The sequence below is a fragment of the Sphaeramia orbicularis genome, chromosome 8 (genome assembly GCF_902148855.1).
Source record: "Sphaeramia orbicularis chromosome 8, fSphaOr1.1, whole genome shotgun sequence".
Classification (NCBI taxonomy): Eukaryota; Metazoa; Chordata; class Actinopteri; order Kurtiformes; family Apogonidae; genus Sphaeramia; species Sphaeramia orbicularis.
In genome coordinates, this window is record NC_043964.1 from 33,051,070 (window position 1) to 33,076,843 (window position 25,774).

Sequence of the window (25,774 nt, forward strand, 5' to 3'; positions counted from 1 at the left end):
TACACATAGATACTCATATGCCCATGTTCATCCTTTGGCCACAGCCCTATAAGAAATGGATCGAGAACAATAAATATGAAGTACAGAAGTCCACATACCAAATGTGTATTATAACTGTAATACTTATCAAAAAGTAAACACAAAAAAATACCTTATTTGATTCTGGTTTATAAACTGAGGCTTCACATTGTACTATTGTGTTCTCATATGCTCAAAACAGATGTTAACAGAGAGTCTGGGATATCACACAACATCATAACATAACATAAGGCTAAATGGAGACATAATATTTGTGGGTAAAATGTATAATGTTATATTAATAAACAGCTACAAAGATTAAATACTTTATACATGGTAGATACTTTTCAGACAGTGGACTCCAGGTATAAGAATCTAAGCTTCACTTCAAAAGTAAAAAAAAAAAAACAGAGAGAGAGAGAGAGTGAGAGAGAGAAAGCTTGTGTTAAGAAGAAGAAAAGAACAATGCGAATCTGTGAGGAACTGACTGATCAAGAAAAAGAAAGAAAAAATAAAAAAAACGAGATAAAAGTGATCACTAATGAGCTATGTGATTAAAATTTGTTCCAAAAGTAAGGAACAAGAAAGTGAAATGAATGTTAAACAGGCAACAGAACAGTGAGACTTGTGAGGTCACTGAAGCTTAGAAGTCAGGATGATTAGAATATAATCTCTACTGGGCGGCAGAGAAATCTTTAAGAAAATCACAGGTTTTCTTGTGGATAACCTCACGGAGCTTCCTGATTCTACGAGCGCTGGAGGAACCTACAAAGCTGTCCGGCTGCAGGATGGCCATCCCGTTGTGAACATCTCCCATGATGATCAGTTGTCCGTCAGCGACAGTGATGTTGGGACAAGGGCAGTTCCAGTCCATGTTCAGAAGAGTCACCTCCAGAGGTTCTTTACCGAAGAACCTCAGACCCATCTTCTCATCCTTCAAGATCTCCTCCACTGTCACCAAAGCGTGGCCTGACTCTTGCTCCTCTGTAAGCTCCGTCACATGCCCCAGGATCACGAAGTCGCTTTTGCAGAAGCTGGCGACCATCTTACCTCGAGGTTTACACATCTTGCAGTTATGGTTCTTTGGAAAAGGACACATTTCTTCACAGGCCTCTTTGGACTCGAAGTTATTCTCGTTGCCGCCGCAGCCTCCATACACGAAGGAGTGACACTTTTTGAGGCTGCTGCTGTAAGCCCAGCGAGGCTCGTAGGCTTTACACGGCCCCTGTGCGCTCGGTAGGCTGCATGGAGCTGACAGATCTCCTCCACATGACAACATGCAAGCTTCATAGCTGTCAAAGTGATTCCGGTTCTTATTGCACTGACTGTAGGTGAAGGTGAAGCAGTTGTTCCTCTTTGACTCGTAGTACCAGCTCATGGTGTCTTCTCCACAGTCGTCGGTGTCCGGACTCTTAAGACACTCTTCGGCTGGGAATGGCAGGTTGGTGCTGTTCCCCACTGAATTCTTACCTTTCGCCTCTTTCCTGATCACCACCAAGGGGAAATGTGATGATACACTTCCCCCAACATTTCTGGCTGTGCAGGTGTAAATACCGGCGTCCTGGAGCTGCGCGTTGTAAATGACCAACTGGCCGATGTTAGTGACTACGATATTGCCTCTGACGTTATTCGGTTTCATTATGACGTTGTCTTTGCCCTTCAGCTGCTTCTCCCAGGTGATTTCCGGATGTGGCTTCCCAGATACCTCGCACAGGAAGCTGGCTGTCTCACCCACAAAAACTGCCTGCTGAGTGGGGCCATTGTGTATGGCAGGGAGCTGGATGTCAGCGGGAAGGGTGGTCTGGAGGGCAGTGGTGGGATGTAGGGTGGTCTCTGCTGGGATTGGACTGGTGTTTGGCCAGGTCAGGTGATACCTGTAAGTAGGGTGGATAAAAAAAGAAATAAATCAGAGCCAGCATATGTCAGGGGATTTTACTTAAAGGTTCAATGTGTGATATTTAGTGGCATGACTTCTCCCTGAGGATAAATAAACTTGATCTGTATTTTTTTTGTATCGGTGAAATCGATCGCAGCCAACAGAATAACCCCAAAACACCATGATATACTCAATATTTGGATTGTCCATTTTATTCTTATAAGGCACAGGTGTCAAACATGTGGCCCAGGGGCCAAAACCGGCCCGCCAAAGGTTCCAATCCGGCCCTCAGGATGGATTTGCCAAGTGCAAGTTAGGGCATCAAACTCAGAAATAATATCATAATAACCTATAAATAATGCCAACACCAGTTTTTTTTCTATCTGATTTAGTGCAAAAAACATTAAATTATGAAAATTTTTACATTTACAAACTATCCTTTAACAATAAAATGTGAATAACTTGAACAAATATGAACAACCAGAAATATTTAAAGAAAATTAAACAAAATTTTAACAGTTTTCTGCCTGTTACTAAATGTTTTGTGCATATGTATAAGTGATAAGTCGAGGCATAATATTGATAAAATTGTGCTTATATTTCTTAACAAATTCCATTTTCCCAGGTTAGTCACATCCTTTATGTTTGGATAGTTTGTAAATGTAAATACTGGCGTAACTGAATGTTATTTTTTTGCACTCAAACAATTTGGAGTTGTCATTATTTATTGGCTATCACGCTATTATTGTACTGGTCCGGCTCACTTCAGATAAAATTGGGCTGAATGTGGCTCCCGGAAGAAAATGAGTTTGACACCCCTGTTCTAAGGGATAACAATTCAAGTTCACACTTCAAAAAGGAAGGGGCAGGACTAGAAAAACTTTGGCTTCTTTTTGTCCCCTCTCAAACTGTATTTTATGAGTTGATATATACAGTCGCAGAAAAAATTATTAGACCATCAAAAGTCATCAAAAACAGTGGTTATGCAATCAAGTACTAACTCCTGTGTGTATCATGTGACTAAAACAGACAGAAAAGAAAACATGGAATGAATAAAAGCACTGTTTTTGTCAGTACAATGCCATAGATATTGATGTACGAACTGAAGTGATTTTTGTTATTATCAAGAAAACATAGAAAACGGCTAAATATCAGCTCTGAAATTAAACTCTTATGAGCTATTTTTGTTGTTATCATTATATTTGTCCAAACAAATATACCTTTAGTTGTACCAGGCATTAAAATGAACAAGAAATTGAAGAAAACAAGGGCTGGTCTAATAAATTTTCCACAACTGTATGTACTTTTATGTTAAATGTATTGTATTTCATTACTTTTCTGTGATTAATGACCGTTGATGGGTGCATATGTAAGTGATCTCTTGTTTTAATTGTTATTTTTTTTTGTTTTGTTTTTTTTTACTTCAAAGTTTGAGACAAATAAGCTAAACTAAACATAGTAAGTGATGATAATTTTATCCCTAACAGCCAAAACATAAAATACTATAAAAGACAGGAACAGGGAGTCCATTCTTGGCTCTTGTAGAAAAATTACCAATTCAAAGAATGAAAATAAATCAGTTTGCAGGATTTTATATACTGGGTAACAAAAAAAAAAAAAAAAAGATCTCGATCATATTATTTTTCCAATTAGATCCCCTAAATCAGGGGTTGGCAACCTTCACAACATAAAGAGCCATTTTTGTCTTGGAAAAAAGAAAGAAATCTGACTGGAGCCATGAAAAAAGTATTTAAACCCATGTACATTTTACCATGAGGTGGCTGCTCTGCTGTGGCCTATTTGTGATTAGTTTGCTATTTAACATTGTATTTTCATTATAATAAAGCAGTGGTTCCCAACCTTTTTTGGCTCGTGACCCCATTTTAACATCCCAAATTTTGAGTGACCTCAGACATTCAAAACGGAGACTTTTTTTTTTTTTTTTTTGCTAAAATTAATTTGTTTTGACCATGTAATAGTTTGCTGTACTATGCTGCAAATAAACGTTTATTTTTGACAACATTTAGTCTATATAATGTATATTTTTATGGACAGAGGCAGAAAAGCCAGGTGTAGATTACTGCACAAAGTAAGAATTTTATTTTCCTTGGTCAGGATATGTACAGTCAGTCCAGCTTCTATTTACAAGGCTGACAATTAATACTGAACAAACAAGGACTCAAACTATGAATTATGAAAGAGCTGCAGCATCTGAAACTGACCACAATGAACATTTGAAAGATAAACAGTACCACAGTGCTTCAGTTTCAGCTTCACAGTTTGTCATGTCTTTTATGGATTGGGATTGTCTCTGTCAACGCACCATATATTATTTCTCAGTAACTTTTTTTTTTTTTTTAGCAATTACTCGAAATTTTAGGCGACCGCATTTGAATTCCAGGCAACCCCATGTACGGTCCTGACCCCAAGGTTGAAAAACACTGCAATAAAGCAATATCTGTTGTATTTATGAAATTATACAGCGACAAGAAAGAAAACATTCAAGATTTGTGCTATTATTTTTAATGATGGACACTATTTCCAAAACATAATAGCATTGTGTAATGGAGAAAAAGCTCAACTTTCATATATAGTGGCTTTCTTACAAACTACAAATACAAATCGAGCATCTTGGTTTGAATTTGGCAAAAAAAAAAATCCATTTTGGTTTTTATGTTGTCAAAATGATTTTATTCTTCTTAAAACCTGCGCATTTTTGCAGACGGACAAAGTTAGAATAGATTTAGACCTATAACAATGTTAAAAAGTAATGACTCATTCAGTTCATTTCAAAATTTTCCTTATGTTTTTTGACCAGAGGAGCCATAGAGAGATGCTACAGAGCCATATGTGGCCCCAGAGCCACAGGTTGCCCACCCCTGTCCTAAATTTTACACACAGAACCTTTTTTCAAGCCATTATATCAGTGCATTCACATATCAGAGATAACATATTAAAACATTTTAGAATAAGAGATAAAAGTGATGTGTCTTAATTTCAAAGACCAAATAAAACATTACCTCATCACTCCAAAATCAAAATAGTGGAGATCTAAAATACTTAACATGTTACCTGCAGGTGACCTCAGAGATAGAGATACCCTTGGAACAGGCCTCTGCATCCATGTAGCACTTGTTATAATAGGTCATGCCGTCTGATGCACATGTGAAGTGAGGCTCCCTCTCACACCGGTCTCGGCACTTACACACAGGCTGGCCGTCCCAGATGTCACACTCAGACCCTTGCTGGGAGCACATGAACTTGTCGCAGGTGGCGCCCTTTGGCATTCCAATGGGGCCCCTGTTACCCTTGATGTCTATGTACCGTGCTGCCACACAGCTCTTGTTTCCACACACGTTAGGACAGCACTTCTCAAATGTCTCACAGTCCTACAAGGTTGGAAACAAGCAAAATGTCTGCATCACATTCACTGCTTTTATTTGGATAAATGTTAACTGCACAAAATAGGAGATAATTGAATGCTTGATGGAAATCCTTCTTAGTAAAATACTTTTTTTTAATTATGTGGATTGCTGCATAAATTGAGTTTGGATCAGTCGGGTCAGTGTTTGGTCACCGTCAAAAACTTACATAGACTTGAAATAAAAGTATAAACACATTAACCCTTTCATGCATAGTGGTCACTACAGTGGACAGGTATTCTACAGCTGTTCTCTTATATATTCATGCATTTTGTTGTTTTAGTTCCATATCAGCCAACACAGGGGACGTTCATGCATCATCCCAAACACTGACATTCATACCATTACTGTAACTTTGCTGTTCTAGATAAACCTGATCTGCACTAACATGTTTGAGTGTAAATCAATTGCTTGTTATTGTTATTAGACCAGTGGTTCCCAACCTTTTTTGGCTCGTGACCCCATTTTAACATTACAAATTTCTGGCGACCCCAGACATTCAAAACTGAGACTTTTTTTTGCTAAAATTAATTTGTTTTTGATCATGTAATAGTTTGCTATACTATGTTGCAAACAAACATTAACTTTAAACAACATTTACGCTTTATTTTTAAATTTAAATTTCAATAAGGAAAGGTGTGTGGTGTTTTAATTATAATGACATATATATTGAATCATTTCAACATATTTTTTATTACTATTTTTTTTATCAATTACTAGAAATTTCATGTGACCCCATTTGAATTCCAGGCGACCCCACATGGGGTCCTGACCCCAAGGTTGAAAAACACTGTATTAGACTGTTATTAACAGTTTGTTTGTTTTTTTTTAACAATTTTTTTTTTCTCCATATTATCTCCATGAAGTGAGTAATGACTGAATATTAGAGCATGTTAAAATGTGACAGAACATCATATTTGCAGCATTAAAAATGTTTTTATTTAATAGTTTTCACACAATATATCACTAAATACATGATTCTTTGCTTCAAAAATGAAACACATGGTGTCCAGCTGAGTGGACATTTTTGCAACTCCATAAAAAATAGGTTCATAAGAAAATTTTCAATCACTTTGTTTTTTTCATGTCTAAAGAGGAATAAAAACACTCAGGAAAAAAAATCTTGATTAATGTTCTAATAATTCATGCATGAAAGGGTTAATTTACCGTACTATTTTTTATTTTATTTTATTTTTTAAGTTAGATCAAGTCTATCTGTCTGTGTAAAAAAAAAAAAGTGTAAATCTTTGGCATCTGTTAGTCGATTAAGAATGCACTCCACACTTTTCTGAAACTTCATAAAATTATTCAGTTACATTTTTGCCATCCAGTTAATGAAATACGTATATATATTTTAAAAATATAAAACTATAATAGTCTATATAATATATATACTAGGTATATTCTCACATTTTGTCTTCCACATTAAAGTCGTCAGTGCATGTCAGTGTACAGGTTTGGGCTGCAGCTCCATCAGGACTCACCTGGTCAGATTCACACTCTCGCATGCAGGTGCTCATAGCATCCACCCACAGGTTGGGGTTCAGTTCGTTCGGACACATACCTGCGTGTGAATACACCACTTTTGCAACTGATGACATAGGCATAGCTTTTACACGACAGCTGTCCATAAAAAGGAGAAAAGTGTAAAAATGTCCCAGAACAAACCAAATCCATCGGGGAAACAGCATCCACCACATATCCAACGCGCAAAACAAAGGACACAATCTTGGAAAAGAAAAAAAAAAAAAAAAAGCCGACAGGAATAACTTTCTAACGCGTCTGGAAATGGAAAAAATATATTTCCTTTTTAAAGTTTCTCGCACTTCTAACAGTGAAAGGAAAAGCAGCATAAAAACAGCTAAAATAGCAGCGTGTGGAACTGGTGCCGATGCGCACAGCTCTCCAGGTTATTTGGTCCACGTTTAATAAGAGCCAGAGATTAGGGTTGAGGCGAGCAAACCCACTTAAGATCTCACTACATGAATTACAGTTGCCTGTCTAGTCGCACAGCAAATCACAGCTGAGTTACAGTTATGATCAACTTAATTAAAGAGAAAAAAAAAAAAAAAAGTTTCCCAAGTTTGAAGGCGCTGGTTCACAGAGGACTGGCGGAGACACCTGTGCGTAAAAAGCGCAGACGCCTTAACCCTTAGCTTTCAAAATCAGAGGAAAGGAGACGACCTGTCAGTAAAATAAAAACAGATTCAACTTATTATACAGTTGAGTGACATTTTAGAAGTGTGTTCTCATATATTTACCATAAATGTAAAGACTATTTATTCTGATTTTCCCCTTGCACAGTATTGAATGTCATCAAACCGCAGTATGTGACAACATTGCGCACTGTGGTCATACTACATTATAATGCACTAGTTTATTTCTGTACTAACTCTATCAGTGTGTGAACAAAATGTGAGTCTCCAGAAGATGGCACCAAACTCACTACAGCTCCTCTACTTCCTGTTATTGAGTCTCAGATGTTCTGAATACATTAATATAATGCAAGAGAAGGACAGGAGCTGGGTTCATTTAAAATGATGGAGAGTGCGTAAAGGTGGTTCAGTTCATGGAGACACTGTTATTTTTTTTAACTAATTGTGCCGTACATAGATTATTCTACATATCAGTCAATTAAAAACCCTCTATCCTATACTCCTGTTGCTTTTTCTTTACTTTACTTTGCTTTTCTTTAAGGTGGTTCAGTTCATTGAGAAATTGTTTTTTTTTTTAACTAATTGTGCCACACATAGATTATTCTACATATCAATCAATTAAAAACCCTCTATCCTATACTCCTGTTGCTTTTTCTTTACTTTCCTCCTCTTCTTCATATTTCCAAAAGGTTTCCTTAACCCATAAAGATCCAAACACCCACCGATGACTAAAAACATCTACTGATATAAACTGTTCAATACCTGTTGATCCATCAATCCTATCAATACATGAACACAATTAGTGTAAAATACAGTTTGTCATCTTTTCACGATCATCAGATATGACCCATTTGGACATTCAGAGGCTCCGTTGTTACCATGGAAACGCGGTCATCTTCTACAACACTGATTCACCAGTAAAACCCATGGAGTAGGATCAATGACAGCGAATAGAGTAGTGATATATTTTACTTTAAGTCACTTTTTCTTCAGTTTTCTCTGTTTTGATATAATAACCTTTGAATTTTCTCTGAGTTTTCATGAGTATCTTAATTAATTATAGAAAAATACATTATTTACACTGAAAAATGCAAATTACAGAGGAGAGTGTTAGAATAAATTATGACAAATCAATTAAGAAAGGTTAAATAGAGAGAAAAATTCATTTTGGAACTGCCACAAAAGTAACACTGGGTCTTTATGGGTTAAACCAGATGGTTATTATAATATTAAACAGTTATACCAGTGAGTCAGATGGTGGTGCCATACCAGCCACATCTTATCTCAGCTGCACGTTGAGGAATCTATTTCCCTATCACAGCTCAGAAACATAATATTTCAACTACTCTGGGTTCACCGTCTGTCCAGTTTGGATTGGTGTTATCTGTTGTTTTTTTTATGTTATGTTTGTTTTGACTAAATTTAGGCTAAGTAATGTTCTAGTTACCTAAAAAAAAAAATCTTACTCACACATAATTTTTTGGTCCATTTTTATTGTAAGTACTTAGTGATAACACTGACAGTTAAGCTTTTAGTGCCCTTCAAAATGGTTTCTGTGCAAGATTTTTTGGGCTAATGCTGTTGCAATATGTGCATATATAAACAAAGTCACAAGAGGTACAGACAGCAGGTATCATACTGCGAAAAATGTGTTTGTTCCTAAAAAAGCCTATTCCAGGAAGATGTTGTAGAAAATAGGCTAGGGTTCTGGTGAAAAAAGGATTTGACAAAACCTATCAATGTGGAATCAGATTTTTGCTTGTGTATTGTTATAGCTTTAAAATATCTATATCAGTATTAGTAGTCTGGTGTGAGTACTGCTACAGAGTCTGTACTTCACAAGCTGAATCCCTGCTGAGCCCAAAGAGGCCCAGTGCTCTCCAGACCAAACCCTGCAGTCTTAGTCTGGTCTGCTGTCTCTCCAGTGAAATACACCCACATGTTCACACACAGGTAAGACTCACACACCTCTAAAAACAAGGGGATAGTATGAGCGTGGTGAAATTAAACAGTCCTGATGTATTGCTTATACTCTATCAAACTACTTTTATTGAATATTACAGACTGATGCAAAAGCAGTGTTTTGAGTTTCCATACAACTCCTAGCCAGATCTGGACCTCCACCCTTAACCTTCACCCCTCAGGACCCTACATTCCCAGCATAGCCGACACTGGGGCTATGGGGCATGTCACATATTGAATTAACCCACAAGGCGGACCCCGTGCAGGGCGCAGTCTATCTGCCTTCAGAACATGTATTGTCTGCAAACAGACCTTGAATTTGACCTTCACCATCTTTCTGTGGCAGTTCAAAACAAATGGGCTGCTCATGTGACATCTGTATTAATATTTATTTGGGAAATGTTATATGTACGGATATTTGCGGTTTAAGCTTTGAGATCAGGCTGTTTATTTTTGGAAAGTTAAAGTGGTCCAGTATCCTGCATCATAATCATATTATCCTCAGTAACTCAAACCATCCGCCATGTCCTAATGGAATGCATGACAACACATTAAAAAACTGTCAAAATATTGCTTCGCTGTTAGTCCAATAATAACTTCTATATCTGAGATAAATGTTGGCAGATTGAAATTAACTGTTTTATGTATGACTTTTTAGATTTAGATCATCATAGATGATAATGCCAGGTCTGAACAGAGGTTTAAGGCCACTTTCATAACACATGCTAATGACATGGAGCTATTTAGATTAGATTAGATTAGATTAGACTTATTGATCCCATAATGGGAAAATTCAACAGTCAAGGCAGCAACAGAATAAAGTGCAACCCCCCCCCAAAAAAAAAACAAAAAAACAAAAAACCAAAGTAGCTATTGACAGTACTGACGCACAAAATATCGGTTTGTCTTTTACCACAGAGCCAATCAACACCCTCGTTATGTAATGTGTAGACAGGTAATTTTCACGTCCCGAAAAGTACCGAGACAATCAGAGAGCAAATAGGTCAGATCTTATATCAGCTGGGATTTAGCTAGGTTGGTAATACTTTGGACTACAATATGAAAAACTAAGGATTAATTCCTTGTCAAAGTAGAATTTTTTTTTTTTTCTGCAGATTTTCAAATGGTGCCAGTAGGTAAAATCCGACATTGCTGTAAATCAGCCACTGGGACAACGTTCAGAGTGCAGAATTCGGACCACAGCACTCAATACACTGAACTGACACAGAACTGAGAAGTCATATGGCACACTGCTGCATCTGACATGTAGCTCCGCCCACCTTCTCCAGCCTCACTGACTGCACAGAGCTAAGAACACCATAAAACAACAACATATAGAGCATTTACAACAATAATTCCTATTCTATACTATAGACTATCACTAATTTGTAGTTTCTTCCATCAATTGCCACAGTACTGTGGTCGCAAAATGCACAAAAGAATGCACTGAAGTATACGCCATACATCACCACAGTACTGTGGCAACAAGAGGATAATGAGTTCATATAACAGTATCCATGATTGGCTCTAGTACAAATGCTAACATCTGATTGGCTCTGTGGCGATAGACAAACTGATATTTCATGCCATAGTACTGTGGCAGTAGCCACTGCCAAAAAAAAGTGTGCATGCATAAGGATAGTGCAAAAAACAACATAGTGCAAAAGCAAACAATGCAAAATAAAAAATGATAAAAGTAATAAAAAATAAAAACTATGCAGACTATATACATATTTACAAATGAGGGGAAATTACAAAAGGTCAGACAGTACAGATGATTTATCACTTGTTACTTTCCAACTATGCTCATTATTGTGATATTATGACTTAAAGTACAGAAAAAAAACAAAGTATTTCTTGCCTGGGCCACCTGTAGTTTTGATTACAAGATGTAATCACTGTGGCATCATTGATGCCACACAATGCTAATACAATGTCACATTTTTCCATCTATACTCACATTCATGTTTGGTAAGATCTTGTATTGATGATGGACGAGTCGGACTGCTGCATAATGTCCTCTCCATTACCTCCCAAAGTTTCTCCCTGGGAATCACATCTGTACTCCATGTGTGAAAATGAGGTTTCATGCTTCCTGAACCACTCTTTCACAATTTTAGGCTGATGAATCCAGGGATTTTCATCTGGGCAGAAATAATCCACGGATATTCACTCCTGGTCATTCAGTATATTCAGCGGATCTCATTTTATGGACACGTAATGTTATTGAACCTAGACCTGACCAACTGAACCAACCCCAGACCATAATACTACCCCCTCAGGTTTGGTTTGTTTGTTTGTTTTTTAACAGTGTAGCATCAGAACTGTCGGTTGAATTCATACCAAATTGAGTTTACAGATTGCCAGTAGGGATGTAACGATATGAAAATTTCATATCACGATTATTGTGACAAAAATTATCACGGTTATCATTATTATCACGGTATTATTGAAATAGTGCTCAAAATGTTCAAAAAGTACTAATATACAGACTGAAATGATTTAACCAAGTCGTATTTTAAAAAAATAAATAAATAAAATAATTGGCACAATGTACTTTCTGTTGGAAGAAACATTCAAGTATTAATCCTTAGGGGTCTGAGCCTTTTTTGGCCATTTTTCAGTACTTTTCATTTTGCCTTTATATACTATATAAAGAACTGTTTACTATATTCATGTTTTTTTCAGCACAACTTCATCTATATAATCTGCCTATTTTTTTTTTTCCACTTTAACCTACTATATCAACATAAAAGGCCAGAAAACAAAAAAATATATAAAATCCAATTTGAAAAATGTGCATACTTTATTGCATAAATAACACAAAGATGCTTAACGAACCTTTTCAAAGACTTTAAAAGTGAATATTGGTTCCAAATATTAGGAATATAAAATTAAAATTGTAATAAATTAAAACTATACTCAAATATCTGACATAAAAGCATATCTTTACATAGGGTTTTTTTTCCTCTAAAAGTGCGGTAATCAAACACGGTTATCATGATAATTAGAATTTAAACTTTAATACTAACCGTCTGCAATTTTACCGTGATTTATCATGATACCGGTAATCGTTACATCCCTATTTTGCCATTTACTTATAATGGATGAGATTTCAAATGTGTATGAAAACGTAAATTTTGTTTCAATTTACTTCAAACTTGGTACATATATAGAGGCAATTGATATGTTGACACCAGCACACGCATAGACATGATGACACCAGCTGGATCGACGCCAAAATAAGCACAATACATGCGAGGGGTGGGGTTTGTTGTGCCTGGCACCACTTGTTTTAGCATTTTTTTGAGTTAAAAGTGTGTATATTTTGTACATGCATTGCACATTTTGATCTGTTATGGGTTCTGTTTATTTTTGTGAGTGGGAGTGAGTCTTGTGCATTTATTATTGTGTTGCTGTATTGATGCTGTTGAATCCTAGCTGTAACTTTATTTCATTCCGAACTTTGATCCGACTAAAAAGCTTGACATAGTAAATGGATGAGTGTCCACCGACGTCTAAATCTGCGTCTTTTTTAATCATTTGGCATGATATAGCCTACTGTAGGTGCCATAAGTCCGAAGAGCTGAGGTAAAAATGAAACAAATATGACAGATATTATTAATGCTTTAGATTTCATGACATTATCTGTCTGTTATGTTTTTTACCTCCGCCAAGTGTAACAGCGGAGGTTATGTTTTCATCTGGGTTTGTCTGTTAGCAAGACAACTCAAAAAGTTATGGACAGATTTTCATAAAAGTTTCAGGAAATGTTGATACTGGCACAAGGAACAAATGATTAAATACTGGTGGTGATCGGGGGTGGGGGGGGTGGGGTGACTGATCTGCCTTGGTGGAGGTCTGTGCTCTCTGAGTGCTTTTCTAGTTCTTTATATATATTTTTTTCTTTTTTCATTAACCCCTTTAGCCCTATCAGCCCGCCCGCAGGCCGAAAAAATTATATTAATATTCATTTACTATAAAAATATAATAAATCAAGACAATGAATGTTTTTTTTCATGTTTTGCTCAAAGTTTAGACCCTAATGTTAATAAAAGTACGTCAAAAGTGTATTTTAGTGCAAACTTTAATGTTCAAACATGATTTTTAATCTTTGTGGGGTGAAATATACGCTATTAAAAATCTCCGACACGAACAATTAATTTATGCATATCATCGTCAATCCAGCTGAAAAAAAACAGGCGAGGATAAAAAAATTCCAATTTCTCTTTTAGTTTGTTGCAGTTTACTCAGGCATAGTAATAGATACAATATTTTAGACAACGGGAATAGATTCTGTGAGGTCTCTAAATGTCCATAGACACCAAGAACATCCATATGAACTGTATTATTGTGAAGTAATTCTTCATTTACTTTGGGTATGTCTTTTTAGGTGTTTTCCCCTGAAAATATGGTCAGGGTTAAACAGGTTAATGATGTTAATTGCCTGTTGTGGAAAAAAGATGGCAATAAAGTAAAAAAAAAAAAAAAAGAAAAAAATCATGACATTATACTGGTATTAACGCAAGCCGAGTCTTACTATATTGTTGTCTTGTTTTGTTTTTGCCACTTTCCTTTTTGTAAATAGGGTAGGCATAAATAAGCTGGTGCTTCAGCCTATGCCTTTTCACCCATGTTTAATATAGAAATCCAAACTGTATGTACTGTATGTATGTACAGGGTGGGGAAGCAAAATTTACAATATTTTGAGGCAAGGATTGAAAGACAGTGTATGACCAATTAGTTTATTGAAAGTCATGAGAATTTATTTGCCACAAGAAAATTTACATAATAGAAAATGTTTTTATTCTATGTGTCCTCCTTCTTTCTCAATAACTGCCTTCACATGCTTCCTGAAACTTGCGAAAGTGTTCCTCAAATATTGGGGTGACAACTTCTCCCATTCTTCTTTAATAGTATCTTCCAGACTTTCTCGTACTAGTTTTGCTCATAGTCATTCTCTTCTTTCCATTATAAACAGTCTTTATGGACACTCCAACTATTTTTGAAATCTCCTTTGGTGTGACGAGTGCATTCAGCAAATCACACACTCTTTGACGTTTGCTTTCCTGATTACTCATATGGGTAAAAGTTTCTAAAAGGTATGGATAATAGTGTTAGGTATGATTATGACATCAATATATGTTTGGTTTCAAAACAATTGACGTAGTGCCTGCTGAGAAAAAACAACTAAATGGTCATTGTAAATTTTGCTTCCCCACCCTGTGCATATCATGTTCTGTTAAATGGACGAATAAAATTACTACATTTCCAACTCTAACTATATTTATTGACAAATTCATATGTACAGTGTGGCAATAAACCAGGCGCAAATCAATCATGGGAACCCTAGTGTGTTGGGATTTCGACATATTAGCGACTGTACATCTTACTTTCCCCATTAATCTCGCTGTGGCTTTACAGTGTCATGCATTTCTGTTGTAAATAAGTAGCTCTGTATATTGGCTTTGTGTGTTACGCCTGTCAGAGAGGGGCACAAATTGCACCGAGGGCCTTAGTCCAAGCACATCGACCAAGGCACGTACCTGTGAGTAACGTCGCCTTCTGCCTCCATTTCCAAAATGCTCTTAGGGGATGTTGATCATGCAGGTCCACAGCTTCTCTTGCCCCGGGAAGCTGGTGGAGGCTGGTTCAAAACAATGACGGTGTTATGACTGTTCATACTAAGCTTATTATGAGAGTCTCACTCCAGAACAAAGGAGAGAGTCCCGTCCAGCCCCAGCAGGGCCCTAAGCTGATTCCTCAGCCATAGTCTAGACACAGAAACACCACGTTGATGGACAGACATGCAGGCATGCTTACAACGCTTCACGGGTGTCCATATAAATGTGGCCTACGTATCCTGATATTCTTATATCCCTATATTTAGATATGAAAGTGCTAAACTTCCCTTAGCGCCCTTCTGTTCAGATTATGCAATATTTGTGTTCCGCTCATCATGGTGTCAGAACATCTGCTCACCACATGAACACTGTTGTATTCATCTCATAGGTTAAGCATTTCACACATACACTAACTTGTGATGTGTTGTTTATGTTCTTTATATCAGAAAGGGAACATAACAAAGTATCTGAGGCTCCCAAACATGCCTTGCTGTGCAATTGCGGTCAAAGGTGAGGGGACAAGACATAGACAAAACCACAGCTGGACGGTACAACAATACTGAGATTTGGAAATATGGAGCATTTCCAACAGTGTTTTTTTTCTCTTAATTATTCTTTATTACTACAAATAAAGCACTTTATATGTGGTAATGCCATGGTTCATTAACAATTTGTAATAAATCAGAACAAATCAGTGAAAACAGGTTTACATTTCAAGTGTGCAATTTGTTCAATCAGCCAAATACAATAATAATATATATATATATATATATTTTTTTTTTTTTACATGATCTTTCTAAATGACATGATCCAAAAGAGAAGATTTTAGCCATGTGACATCTAATATTTGAGAATGTAGTCAAGTCAGAGATTGATTCTTAAATCTGGTGCTTCATTTTTATATTTCAATATTTATATAGCTCTAGATTTTAACAACAGAGTAATTCATACATGAATAAAATCATAGTCATACAAATTAAAACCTTCAAAAGATTAAAACATCATAATTAGAGGTCATATGTTTGATACTCTATTGACCACAGATCACAGGCAGGACATGACTGTGGTGTATTTCAGGGTTAAGACATAAAGGGACTTTTATTTGAACTATTATTAAATTATGCATTATTTTTATGAACTCAATTAAACCTGCCCACTACTGTGGATGTGGCTCCACTGATGCCAATACCTGCTCTTCTGCTCCCCCTAGTGGTTGTTGCTTAATAAAGCATGTTTTGGCTATTCCAATGACTAATACATGAAGATGCAACTCATACACATGAGGAGTAACAGCCATCAGTTAAAATGTAAATTAAATAGTGTGAATCTGACTTAACCCATAAAGACCCAGTGCTACTTTTGTGGCAGTTCCTTAAATAAAATTTTCTCTCTATATAACCTTTATTAACTGATTTATTACCATTTATTATACAGGGTGTCCTAAAAATTTGATATCATTTGATCACCTAATAATTTGTTTACATTTTTTTTTTTGCATTTTTATTGTTCTGCTTTCAAGAATAGACAAACAGAAAGGCGTTCTGTGTACTGAAGTACGCCAAACTCAGTCAAATGTGAATGCGCAACGTGAATTTGTTAGAAAATTTCATAAACAAGCGCCGACAGGAAAGCAGATTTGGACGTGGCATAAGAAGTTTCAAAAGGAAGTCTGTTTGTGTCAGAAAAAAGGACTCGACTACAAATTTGATGATGACACTGAACATTTGTAATAATATTGGAACATTATAAAATTACCATTCCCTGGAATTTTTTGTTTGAAATTTGTAGATTAAAACATTTTACATCCAAATAAATCCTATTAAGTATCATTTCTCCTGACCATATGGACATCTCATATGTCAGTTTTTTTGGGACACCCTGTATTATCCTCTGTATTTTGCATTTTTTCAGTGTAAACCAGGTATGATCCTATATTTAATTCACAGTAAAATATATGGTCATTAAAAAACTCAGAGTGAACTCAGTATTATTCAATCAGAACAGAGAAAACTGCCGAAAAAGGGACTTTTTCAGCCCAAGTATTAATAACTGAATGTAAAACAAGCACTGTCATTGAAACTACATGTGTTACAGGTAAATCAATGTTGCAGACGGTGTTTCCATGTTCACTACGGAGCATCTGAACGTCCGAATGGGTCATATCTGATGACCATGAAAAGATGAAAAACTGTATTTTACCTCAATTATTTACATATATTGATAAGATTAGTAGATCACCAGTTATTATTAAACATCTTATATCAGTAGATGCTTCTGGTCGTTGGTGGCTTTAGGTCTTTATGGGTTAAACCTGTAGCTGAAATTATTTCACTTAATCAGATGCACATGTTTTTTTTTTATAAGAGAAAGAGGGAAGAGATCAAGTAATTCACCATGCTTTATCAAAGAACAGATACAGGTCTCTAGAACGTAAAACACAACATGAACAGTGCCTAGGATTATTTGGACAGGTACACAGAATGTACTGTATATAAAAATATCAGACTCTGAATGCATAGGTTAATCTGAACTGTATTCTGATTTTTTTTTTTTTTTCTAGAACAATAAGCAACCCCACAAATACAACGTTAGTCCACTTCCCGTTCCATAGAATCAAAGAGGATTCGATAAAACCCAGTTCCAAACATGCGTCTCTCAACCTCCGAGGGCACTCAACAACCAGGGGGGTGCGTTTATTTATTTGTTTATTTATTTATTTTTAACCCCCGCACTGCTTCACGTTCACCACCGGTCTCCTGCCATAAAACATGTGGCACAACTTTACTTAATAAAGCCTTTAACATTAGTCGGGAACATAAAATAAGCACTCTTGGTCATCTTTCTGACACGTTTCTTCTCACACAACACTTTCTTAAATCACATCCTTTCCCCCCCTTACATTGCACTTGCTTTCACCAACAGTATCTTGGTGCTTTTTTTTTTTTTTTTTTAATCATCCCACCTCTGAGCTCCTTTCTTGTGTGATATAGTAGACTGTTTTGACACGAACACAACAGGCCTAGCTGGTTAAAAAAAAGTATACAAATTAATAAAAAATATATCATAAAACATACAAATACAAGTAAGAGCTTCAGGTATACATTTGAACAGTAAACAGTTACCAGTAGGTAGGAAACTTTGATTGTTGTGTAGTGTTGGCCTACTTCACTGCTGAAATTAAAGAAGCTCCAGCAATGACAATTAAAGAATATAATGTAGATGAAAGCAGCATGTACAAGATGACCATATGGCACAACCTGACCTGTTGTTACCCACTTTAATAAATACAAAAGAACCTTATTAGTTATCGTTTTAGTCCTCTGATTAATCTATACAACATAAAAGGATATTAGACTGGCCTCGTCAGCCATATAAGCGTTATATATAAATAACGTTCTATGTTTTTTAGCAGTTTTTAAATAAATCTGATTGCTCTATATTTTGATAAATTTAGAAGGAGGTGGCATACGGTGCAACAAATACCATATAGAATAGTACTGGAGGATCAAGGAAGCACTCAGTCATCAACACATCAATCACTCCCTCCGAAGACATGGGCTCATTCTTTTCTAAGCAAAGATTTGTTTGTTTTTGCAGCTAGTATCTTTGCTGGCTGGATTTGTTTTTGGTTTTAATCCTAATCACAGTTTAACAGAAGGAAAAACTAAAAAAAAAAAAAAAAAAAAAAAAACAAGAAAGAAATCTGACGCAGAACTTGGATCCTAGACAACTGGTCTGGACTCAAGTCTTGTTACTCTAAAGCACAATGTATTGTTTCAATTTAATAATAATAATTAAAAAAAAGAAGAAGACATATTTCACATCTGACAATTTAAATGTATGCCGAGTCACCTCAACAGCACATCTTTCAAAGCAAAAGTGACAATATAATTGAGTCGTGCTTCAGTTTGCTGCACAGTTGGATCTTTGTTGTTTTTTTTTTTTCCAGAAAAAGACACTAACAAACCTAGTTCTTCATTTTCCACAGTGTGACAGAATGACTTAAATATGCAGAGAAATCAGTATTACGGACTCAAACGTGTGTTCTTGTGTGATATAGATTAAAGCGCGAGTGTCGTCTGCAAATAAAAGTATTATTAGTCTTGATAGAACTAAACCTCCACCTTAAGAATTAGGCCAGTAATGGATGCCTTTTGCAGCAAAGACACTAAGGTTTATGCCTTCAGCATGAATGAAAGTGTATACGCCAGCAAAATATCTGATGACACTCTGAATGTTAATCTGCTAGAAATCCAAGTTGCTGTGTGCTCACGTCCACTGTGCTGCAACTTGTCCTGTTCTGTAGACTCATTAGGAACATATCAGTGTGTAAATCCTTGGAGTTGTCCTCTGCTCTCTGTCTTAGACCGTGTTTGTCTGTGACCGGAGTCCACAGCTAGTATAGGGATGTGTCCGTATAAGGCTATTGCAAACCCCATTCAAGTCCAGTGCATAAGGAAGACCAGCCAGTGTCCCCCTGTGTCGTCCCACTGGAGCCTTGGCACAAGTGCAGTGGGAGGAGCGAAAGAGATAGAGAGGAAAGAGGGGCCCAAATACTTTCGCACACAATCGAGGACACCATGCATCAGTAATCGCTTGGAGCTGGTTGGGTACACTGAAGCGGCAGAAAGGCCAGAGGAACACAGGAGGAGGACAATAGCTACAGAACTTGAAAAAAACTAATCCCAGTTAGGAAACTGGCAAAACACCAAAGCCAAACCAAAGCTTTAACAAGGGACCTGGGCAGGCAACTATTTATGGTTGCTTGAGGGGAGCTACAAGCCCGTCATAAGCAGGGAGAGCTCAGGCTCAGTAGCAGCTCTAGTAGGTGAGACGGGAAGCCTTCATGTTGTAGCACGGTCTGTCTGTTAGGCCTCCCGTCCCCGAGAAAAGGGACAGACCCTCTGCTTTCTCCAACACCACCTCCAGCTCCTGAAAGTCCTGCAGCCGGGCCACGTCTTTGTCCTATAACAAAAAAACCGACAATAAGAGTCAAGAATTCTGTCACATTCACTGTTGGCAGACTGAACCAGAGCCCCCCCCCCCAAAAAAAAAAAATGTAAAAAGTTTGAATATATTTATGATTAAAATGCGATATCTCTTATAGGTCATTTCATCACCAGATATTTCTTCAGGGTTCCTACAGGTTTCTACAAGTTAAATTTAAGACTTTTAAAGACCTTTTTAACCCTTTGATGCATGAATTCTGAGAACCTTATTCAAGATTTTTTTTTTTTTCCCCTGAGTGTTTTTATTCCTCTTTAGGCATGAAAAAAACAATGTGATTGAATTTTTTTTTTTTTTTTTTTAATACACCAATTTTTTTATGGAGTTACAAAAATGTCCACTCAGCTGGACACTATGTGTTTAATTTTTGAAGCAAAGAAACATGTATTTAAGATGCATCATCAGAAAGTGATATGAAACTATGAAATAAAGACATTTTAATGCAGCTAATCTGATGTTTTCTCATATTTTATCATACTCTAACATTAGTTATTACTCACTTCATGGAGATAATTTACAAAAAAAACTTTTTTGTGTAAGAAAATGGTTAATTACAGTCTAATAACAATTTACAATTGACTTACACTCAAACATGTTAGTGCAGATCAGGTTTACGAAGAACAGCAAAGTTACAGTAATTTTATGAATGTCAGTGTATGAGGTGATGCATGAGTTTCCAATGTGTTGGCTGATATGCAATTTAACAACAAACCCCATGAATATTAAAGTAGAATAGCTGTCTACTGTAGTGACCACTATGCATGAAAGGGTTAAGACTACTTAGAACAGAATTTAATGCACATTTCACAGCCTATTTCACGGCCATACTGACAAAAAATTTTGATTTTTGTTTGTGAATTTAGGAAAATTTCTGTATTTACTCCAATGCCTTGATTCCCACCCTTCAGAGTCATTTCTCAATGGAGGCTGAAAAGTTGGCGATAATCGGCTCCTAATTTCTATGTAAATTGTAGGGTTGGAATGGGTGGAACTGAGTAGACTAATGTTACTTTCTTTGCAGCTTGGACATTTCCCAGACATATTTAAACACAACCCAGCGAACAAGTTTATTTCAACATAACTTAGGACCTACCATATAAAATTTAATACATTAAAAGACCTTTTTTAAAGTATTAAATACAGATTTATAGACTTTACAGATTTAAGACTTTTTAAGACCTTGTGGGAACCCAGTTATTACATGATAAACTATACTGTAAATGTGACAAACTTTAGTCAATTAATAATGTAACAAAATATAAAATATGAAAAAAAAATACAGAATATGAATGGATGAAAAGAAAAAACTTTTCAGTAAGTCCTTTCTTGCTGCAATAATTTAAACCAAAATATATATTTAATGGATCCAAATTAATCACTACAAAGAAAGCAATTATCTTTCCTGGGGTTCAAACAGGTCCATAAATATAAGCCCCAAAGGGACTAAATATGGTTAAAAAAAAAATAAAATAAATAATAATAATAATAATAATAATAATAATAATAATAATAATAATAATAATAATAATAATAATAATAATAAATCCATCCTCTGCTTAGAATGACCCTCTCCACACTTCGCAATAACTGTCTGTTGAATTCACTGATTTGCCACAAAATAAACAATAGCAAACATTATGAAAAGACAAATGCTTTTCTTTGGTACATAATATGTAGGTATTGTTTCTACGAAAAGCCTTAAATGACATAATGTTGCTTTGTGTGTCTATGACAGGACAACACAAGACTGTGTATGTGACAAATGCCTTCTTTCCTGTACCTTTCTTAACATAGTGTTTGGCAGCTTGCGGATCTTCTCTACATGCTCTGCACTGATGTCCAACTCACGGCAGCAGACCCTCAGAAGTGAACGATAGGTGAGCTCCTGTCGGTCCAGTTCTACTTCAATAAAGTCATTCTCCCGTGCGTTGGGGTTCTGGATACGCACCTTCAGTACCAGCTCTGAAGAACAACACCAGAGTGAAACCTCATTACTAACAATATTATAGACTTTAAACACTAATGTTCTGCTTATGACACATTTTGTTCAATAATATATTGTACTATCGTGTTTGGGTCATATTGATACAGGTATCTAGGGACTGAAGTTAGTCAACGTGTTGTTCCTGTTTTTAACTTCATTTCCCGTCATGTGGTACTGCACTTCCAGTCAACCGAGCAACATGATTGTAAGGCTATTGTATTCCAAAATGACTATTATCTCTGAAAATACTGGTCCAGTCAACTTGCTGAGATAGTTAATGTGAAGATGGGACTGTTCCTCAACTGTAGGTACCAAATTGGCCAGTTAAAACATCTTAATTTCTCAGAACTGTGCAGATACACACAGACACATACAGACACACACACACACACTCTGAGACCTTCCAGTATTAGGATATAGATAATTCAGGGTTCCTGTGTCTTTAAAGGATTTAAATTTTAAACTTTTACATAATATTTTTAATGTTATTCAATTTAACACCTATTTCATGTCTATGTTTCATTTAGACTGAAAAATCGTAAGCAATGGGTTCGCAGCATTTGAGATGTCTTTACTCCTTATCTTTTCCTTTTCACATCTCAAAGTTTTACCAACAGCAGAATTAAGGAATATGGTTTAAACATCTGATACAGATTTTGCCCAGAAAGACATTTATAAGAGGCCAAACTTCACGCAACTTTATCTAAGCAGCATTAACTTAAGACACCAATGAATTGTCAAACCAAGCAAAATCTTATTTTCATACTTTTGAGGCCTTAAATTCAGATCATTGGCTTTTCAGCGTAAGAGCCTCTATAAACCACGTAAAATAAATATATATATTTTAATTTTCACAATATATGTAACTCCACAGACCAAGATCCATGTGTTTCACCACAGTAACACACATACAGAACAAACAGTTACCCTACCTTATGAACTTGCTTACATTTCAGGAATAGTAGAAAAGCTTGCTTCCTGCTTATACAACAACCCTTTCCAGTTTGACAAGTTTAGAGCCATAAGTTAAAATAGAATTCTCCTTAGGTTAGGCAGTCAATTAGATGGCACAAAAACATTTTAAAGTCACTAATATAGTATATTTTAAAATTACTGGTTTTACAAACTAGAACATTTAACACTGCATTTTTTTCAAAGCAGCACAAAACCTATTACTTACAAAGAAACGACTAATGGTGAGTGGCAGGTACCAACAGAAGTTAAACATCTTGAGATGAAGAGGTGCAATGAAATGATGTTATTTAAAGAAAGCCAGTCAATCCTAATAACAGTGGAAAACTGAAAAATGTGACATTCCTAATAGTTTTTAATCAACCTGTTTTCACCAGTTGACCGTAGACAATTATGCAAACAAATGCTGTTGCGTCAGTCAACTGTGATATGATGATTATGTAAGTATTGTGATAAGCTTATCAGCAATGAAAAGTGACATAGTCTGTTTTTTGGGAACAGGGGGGTTAACATTGATTTCCTTCTCACCTTGGACATTGACAGGGAAGGGTACTGGTGAAGAAGAAGGGCTGGCAAGGCTGGCAGGGATCCACTGGCCTGGCTGTAGCTCAGCTGCTGTGGGATAGATGCTGTCTGCTCACAGTCGGGTTAGCGCCGGGCACCGGGGCCTGGACCTGGCTCCCACTGTTGCTGGCCAGGCTGGGGCTGGGAGAGGCCAGTGGAGGTGAGCACATGGTACCGTTGTGTGCCACAGCATGTGGGTAGTTCAGCATGGTTATGAGATGAGGCTCAACTGACAGGGTCCATGGGCACCGTGCAGTTAACACGGCATGATTATGGGATGAAGGTGGGCTCGCTGACACGCCGTTCTGCTCACTCACAGGAATAAACTCCCCAGTCTGGCCTGGCTGTGGGAGCTGGGGTTTGGGGTGGACGCAGGACCATCAGAGACTAGATTCTGCATTTCTGAGGCTCATGGGTTGGGGACAGAGGGGCTGAGTCACTGTGGTTGTCCTCAGCATGTTCTCCAGAAACCGTTCTGTGCAAGGTGCTGGGCCAGGGCAATCTCTGATTTGTCCATCTTTGAGTAAAAGAAGGGTGGATTGGACAGGTAGTTTGGGATGATTGGCAGCTCAGGTTCCTTGACTTCAGGCACTTCCTCTACCTCAACTATGGAAACAAATACAAAGAAGAGCATTTCTTTACAATTACACAACCTTGAACAACAGCCCAGACAACTTTTGTGAAAACAAACACGTGATATTAAAACATGCATATTACATAGTAGTATATACACTAACACAATGATGTGAAGGCAACATGACAATGTCAAAGGTGCAATTTACCTCCTAACAGTCGTTTGATCTCTGGTTTAGACGTGAGTTGCGATGCCAACTCATCCTTAGCTGTGAGGATTTCTTTGTCTGCTCCACAACTGAGTAATAGGACACGATGTGCTTATGGTTCCTCTACATGCCCAGTGCAGGCATGTCCTGGTTGGATTATTGAAGACAAACAGATTAATGATACAAAATACTTGACAAATAATCGACAATATGCATAAATGATAACAAGGTTGTATCTGCCTAAAACTGTCTACACTCATCACACACAGTTAATATGTATATAATGTACATAACTACCAGGATCGTAAGAGGGGATGTGTGGCACTGATAATAGAACAATATATATTGGAAATTCAAGTATAATTCACATATTTATAAATGACAGATAACAAGCATAAACAAGAGAGTCTGATTTAAACAGTTCATTATGTTTTTTTGTAGTTTTATTCATGTAGTGATAGATCTGTCACTGGTGTTAGTCATTTTGAGATGACCACAATATTGGCACTTTGATCATAGAAAAAAAAAACTACCACATCTTCTCCTGTCTGTACTCTTCTTTGCTGTTTTTGGAAAACCAATCGAACACACAGGCCTGTCCATCTGGACTCAACCTGCCTCTGAACATAATGGGATCAGACTGAAACATTCTAATCCCCAACATAGCACCTGGTCGCAATAACTGCACCAAACTTTTCCCATAAACCTCAATACATTTGTAACCTAACGAATGAACTGCAAATCACTGCACCATCCCCTTATTTATTCTTCCCAACACTTACCATCCATTTATCTCGTTTTGTGAATTGACATTTACTCCACTCTCCACCAATGTCCGCACTTCGTCGATGTCCCCGATGGCAGACGCCTCTCTCAGTCTCTCCTGTAATTCCTTATCCAACGAAGTGGTGGACATTTTGAAACAGACAACTAACGTTGCGAGATCATGAGATATATAAAACCCTCCCGGATTAAGTTGTCAATGCTAATCGGCTGACGATTTTCCTACTGATGGCACACACGTCCACTAAAAATAGACTTGCCAGCTAGCATTAGCTCCCCGGCTAATCTTACCCACTAGTTAGCTAGCGTGGCGAGGTGTTAGCTTACGGCAACAAATCGCTGCCGCTAATTTCAACTTCGTGTGAACGGTCGGTATCTTTGGTGTTTACGGACACGGTGCTGGTTTAGTCTGCCCTCAGCACTTTCTTACTGTTAATTCAAGTTGTAGCAGTGCCGACACTGAGCGCTCATTCAATCCATCAGTGGAGTCAGAGCTCCGTCAGTGGGCTCCACAAACACCACCGACTCATCGGGGGGCATCTTTACATGTAACAACCCTGAACACTAACGATAGTTCCTCCCTGCGTTACACAGTTATCTCCCATTTTTTTCCGTATTAACTTT

The 25,774-nt window shown here is 36.9% G+C and overlaps 1 protein-coding gene and 1 pseudogene across 1 annotated transcript; both read right to left on the minus strand.

The window, feature by feature from the left end:
* Positions 1 to 589: 589 nt before the first annotated feature.
* On the minus strand, positions 590 to 7,361 carry LOC115424222 (WAP, Kazal, immunoglobulin, Kunitz and NTR domain-containing protein 2-like). The gene is made up of 3 exons (XM_030141343.1): positions 6,801 to 7,361; positions 4,967 to 5,283; positions 590 to 1,892 (listed from the first exon to the last, which is right to left on the minus strand). The coding sequence occupies exons 1-3, from the start codon at positions 7,167 to 7,169 to the stop codon at positions 692 to 694; spliced, it is 1,887 nt and encodes a 628-aa protein (XP_029997203.1). The 5' UTR covers positions 7,170 to 7,361; the 3' UTR covers positions 590 to 691.
* Positions 7,362 to 17,438: 10,077 nt separating this feature from the next.
* On the minus strand, positions 17,439 to 25,537 carry LOC115424223 (ankyrin repeat domain-containing protein 40-like; annotated as a pseudogene).
* Between the last annotated feature and the right edge of the window lie 237 nt (positions 25,538 to 25,774).

Coding starts and splice junctions, on each gene's coding strand:
- LOC115424222 (XM_030141343.1), bottom strand. CDS start 7,169: ATGCTGCTTTTCCTTTCACTGTTAGAAGTGCGAGAAACTTTAAAAAGG. Junction 5,284..6,800: donor GAGAGTGTGAATCTGACCAG/GTGAGTCCTGAT, acceptor CCAACCTTGTAG/GACTGTGAGACATTTGAGAA. Junction 1,893..4,966: donor ATCTCTGAGGTCACCTGCAG/GTAACATGTTAA, acceptor CCCTACTTACAG/GTATCACCTGACCTGGCCAA.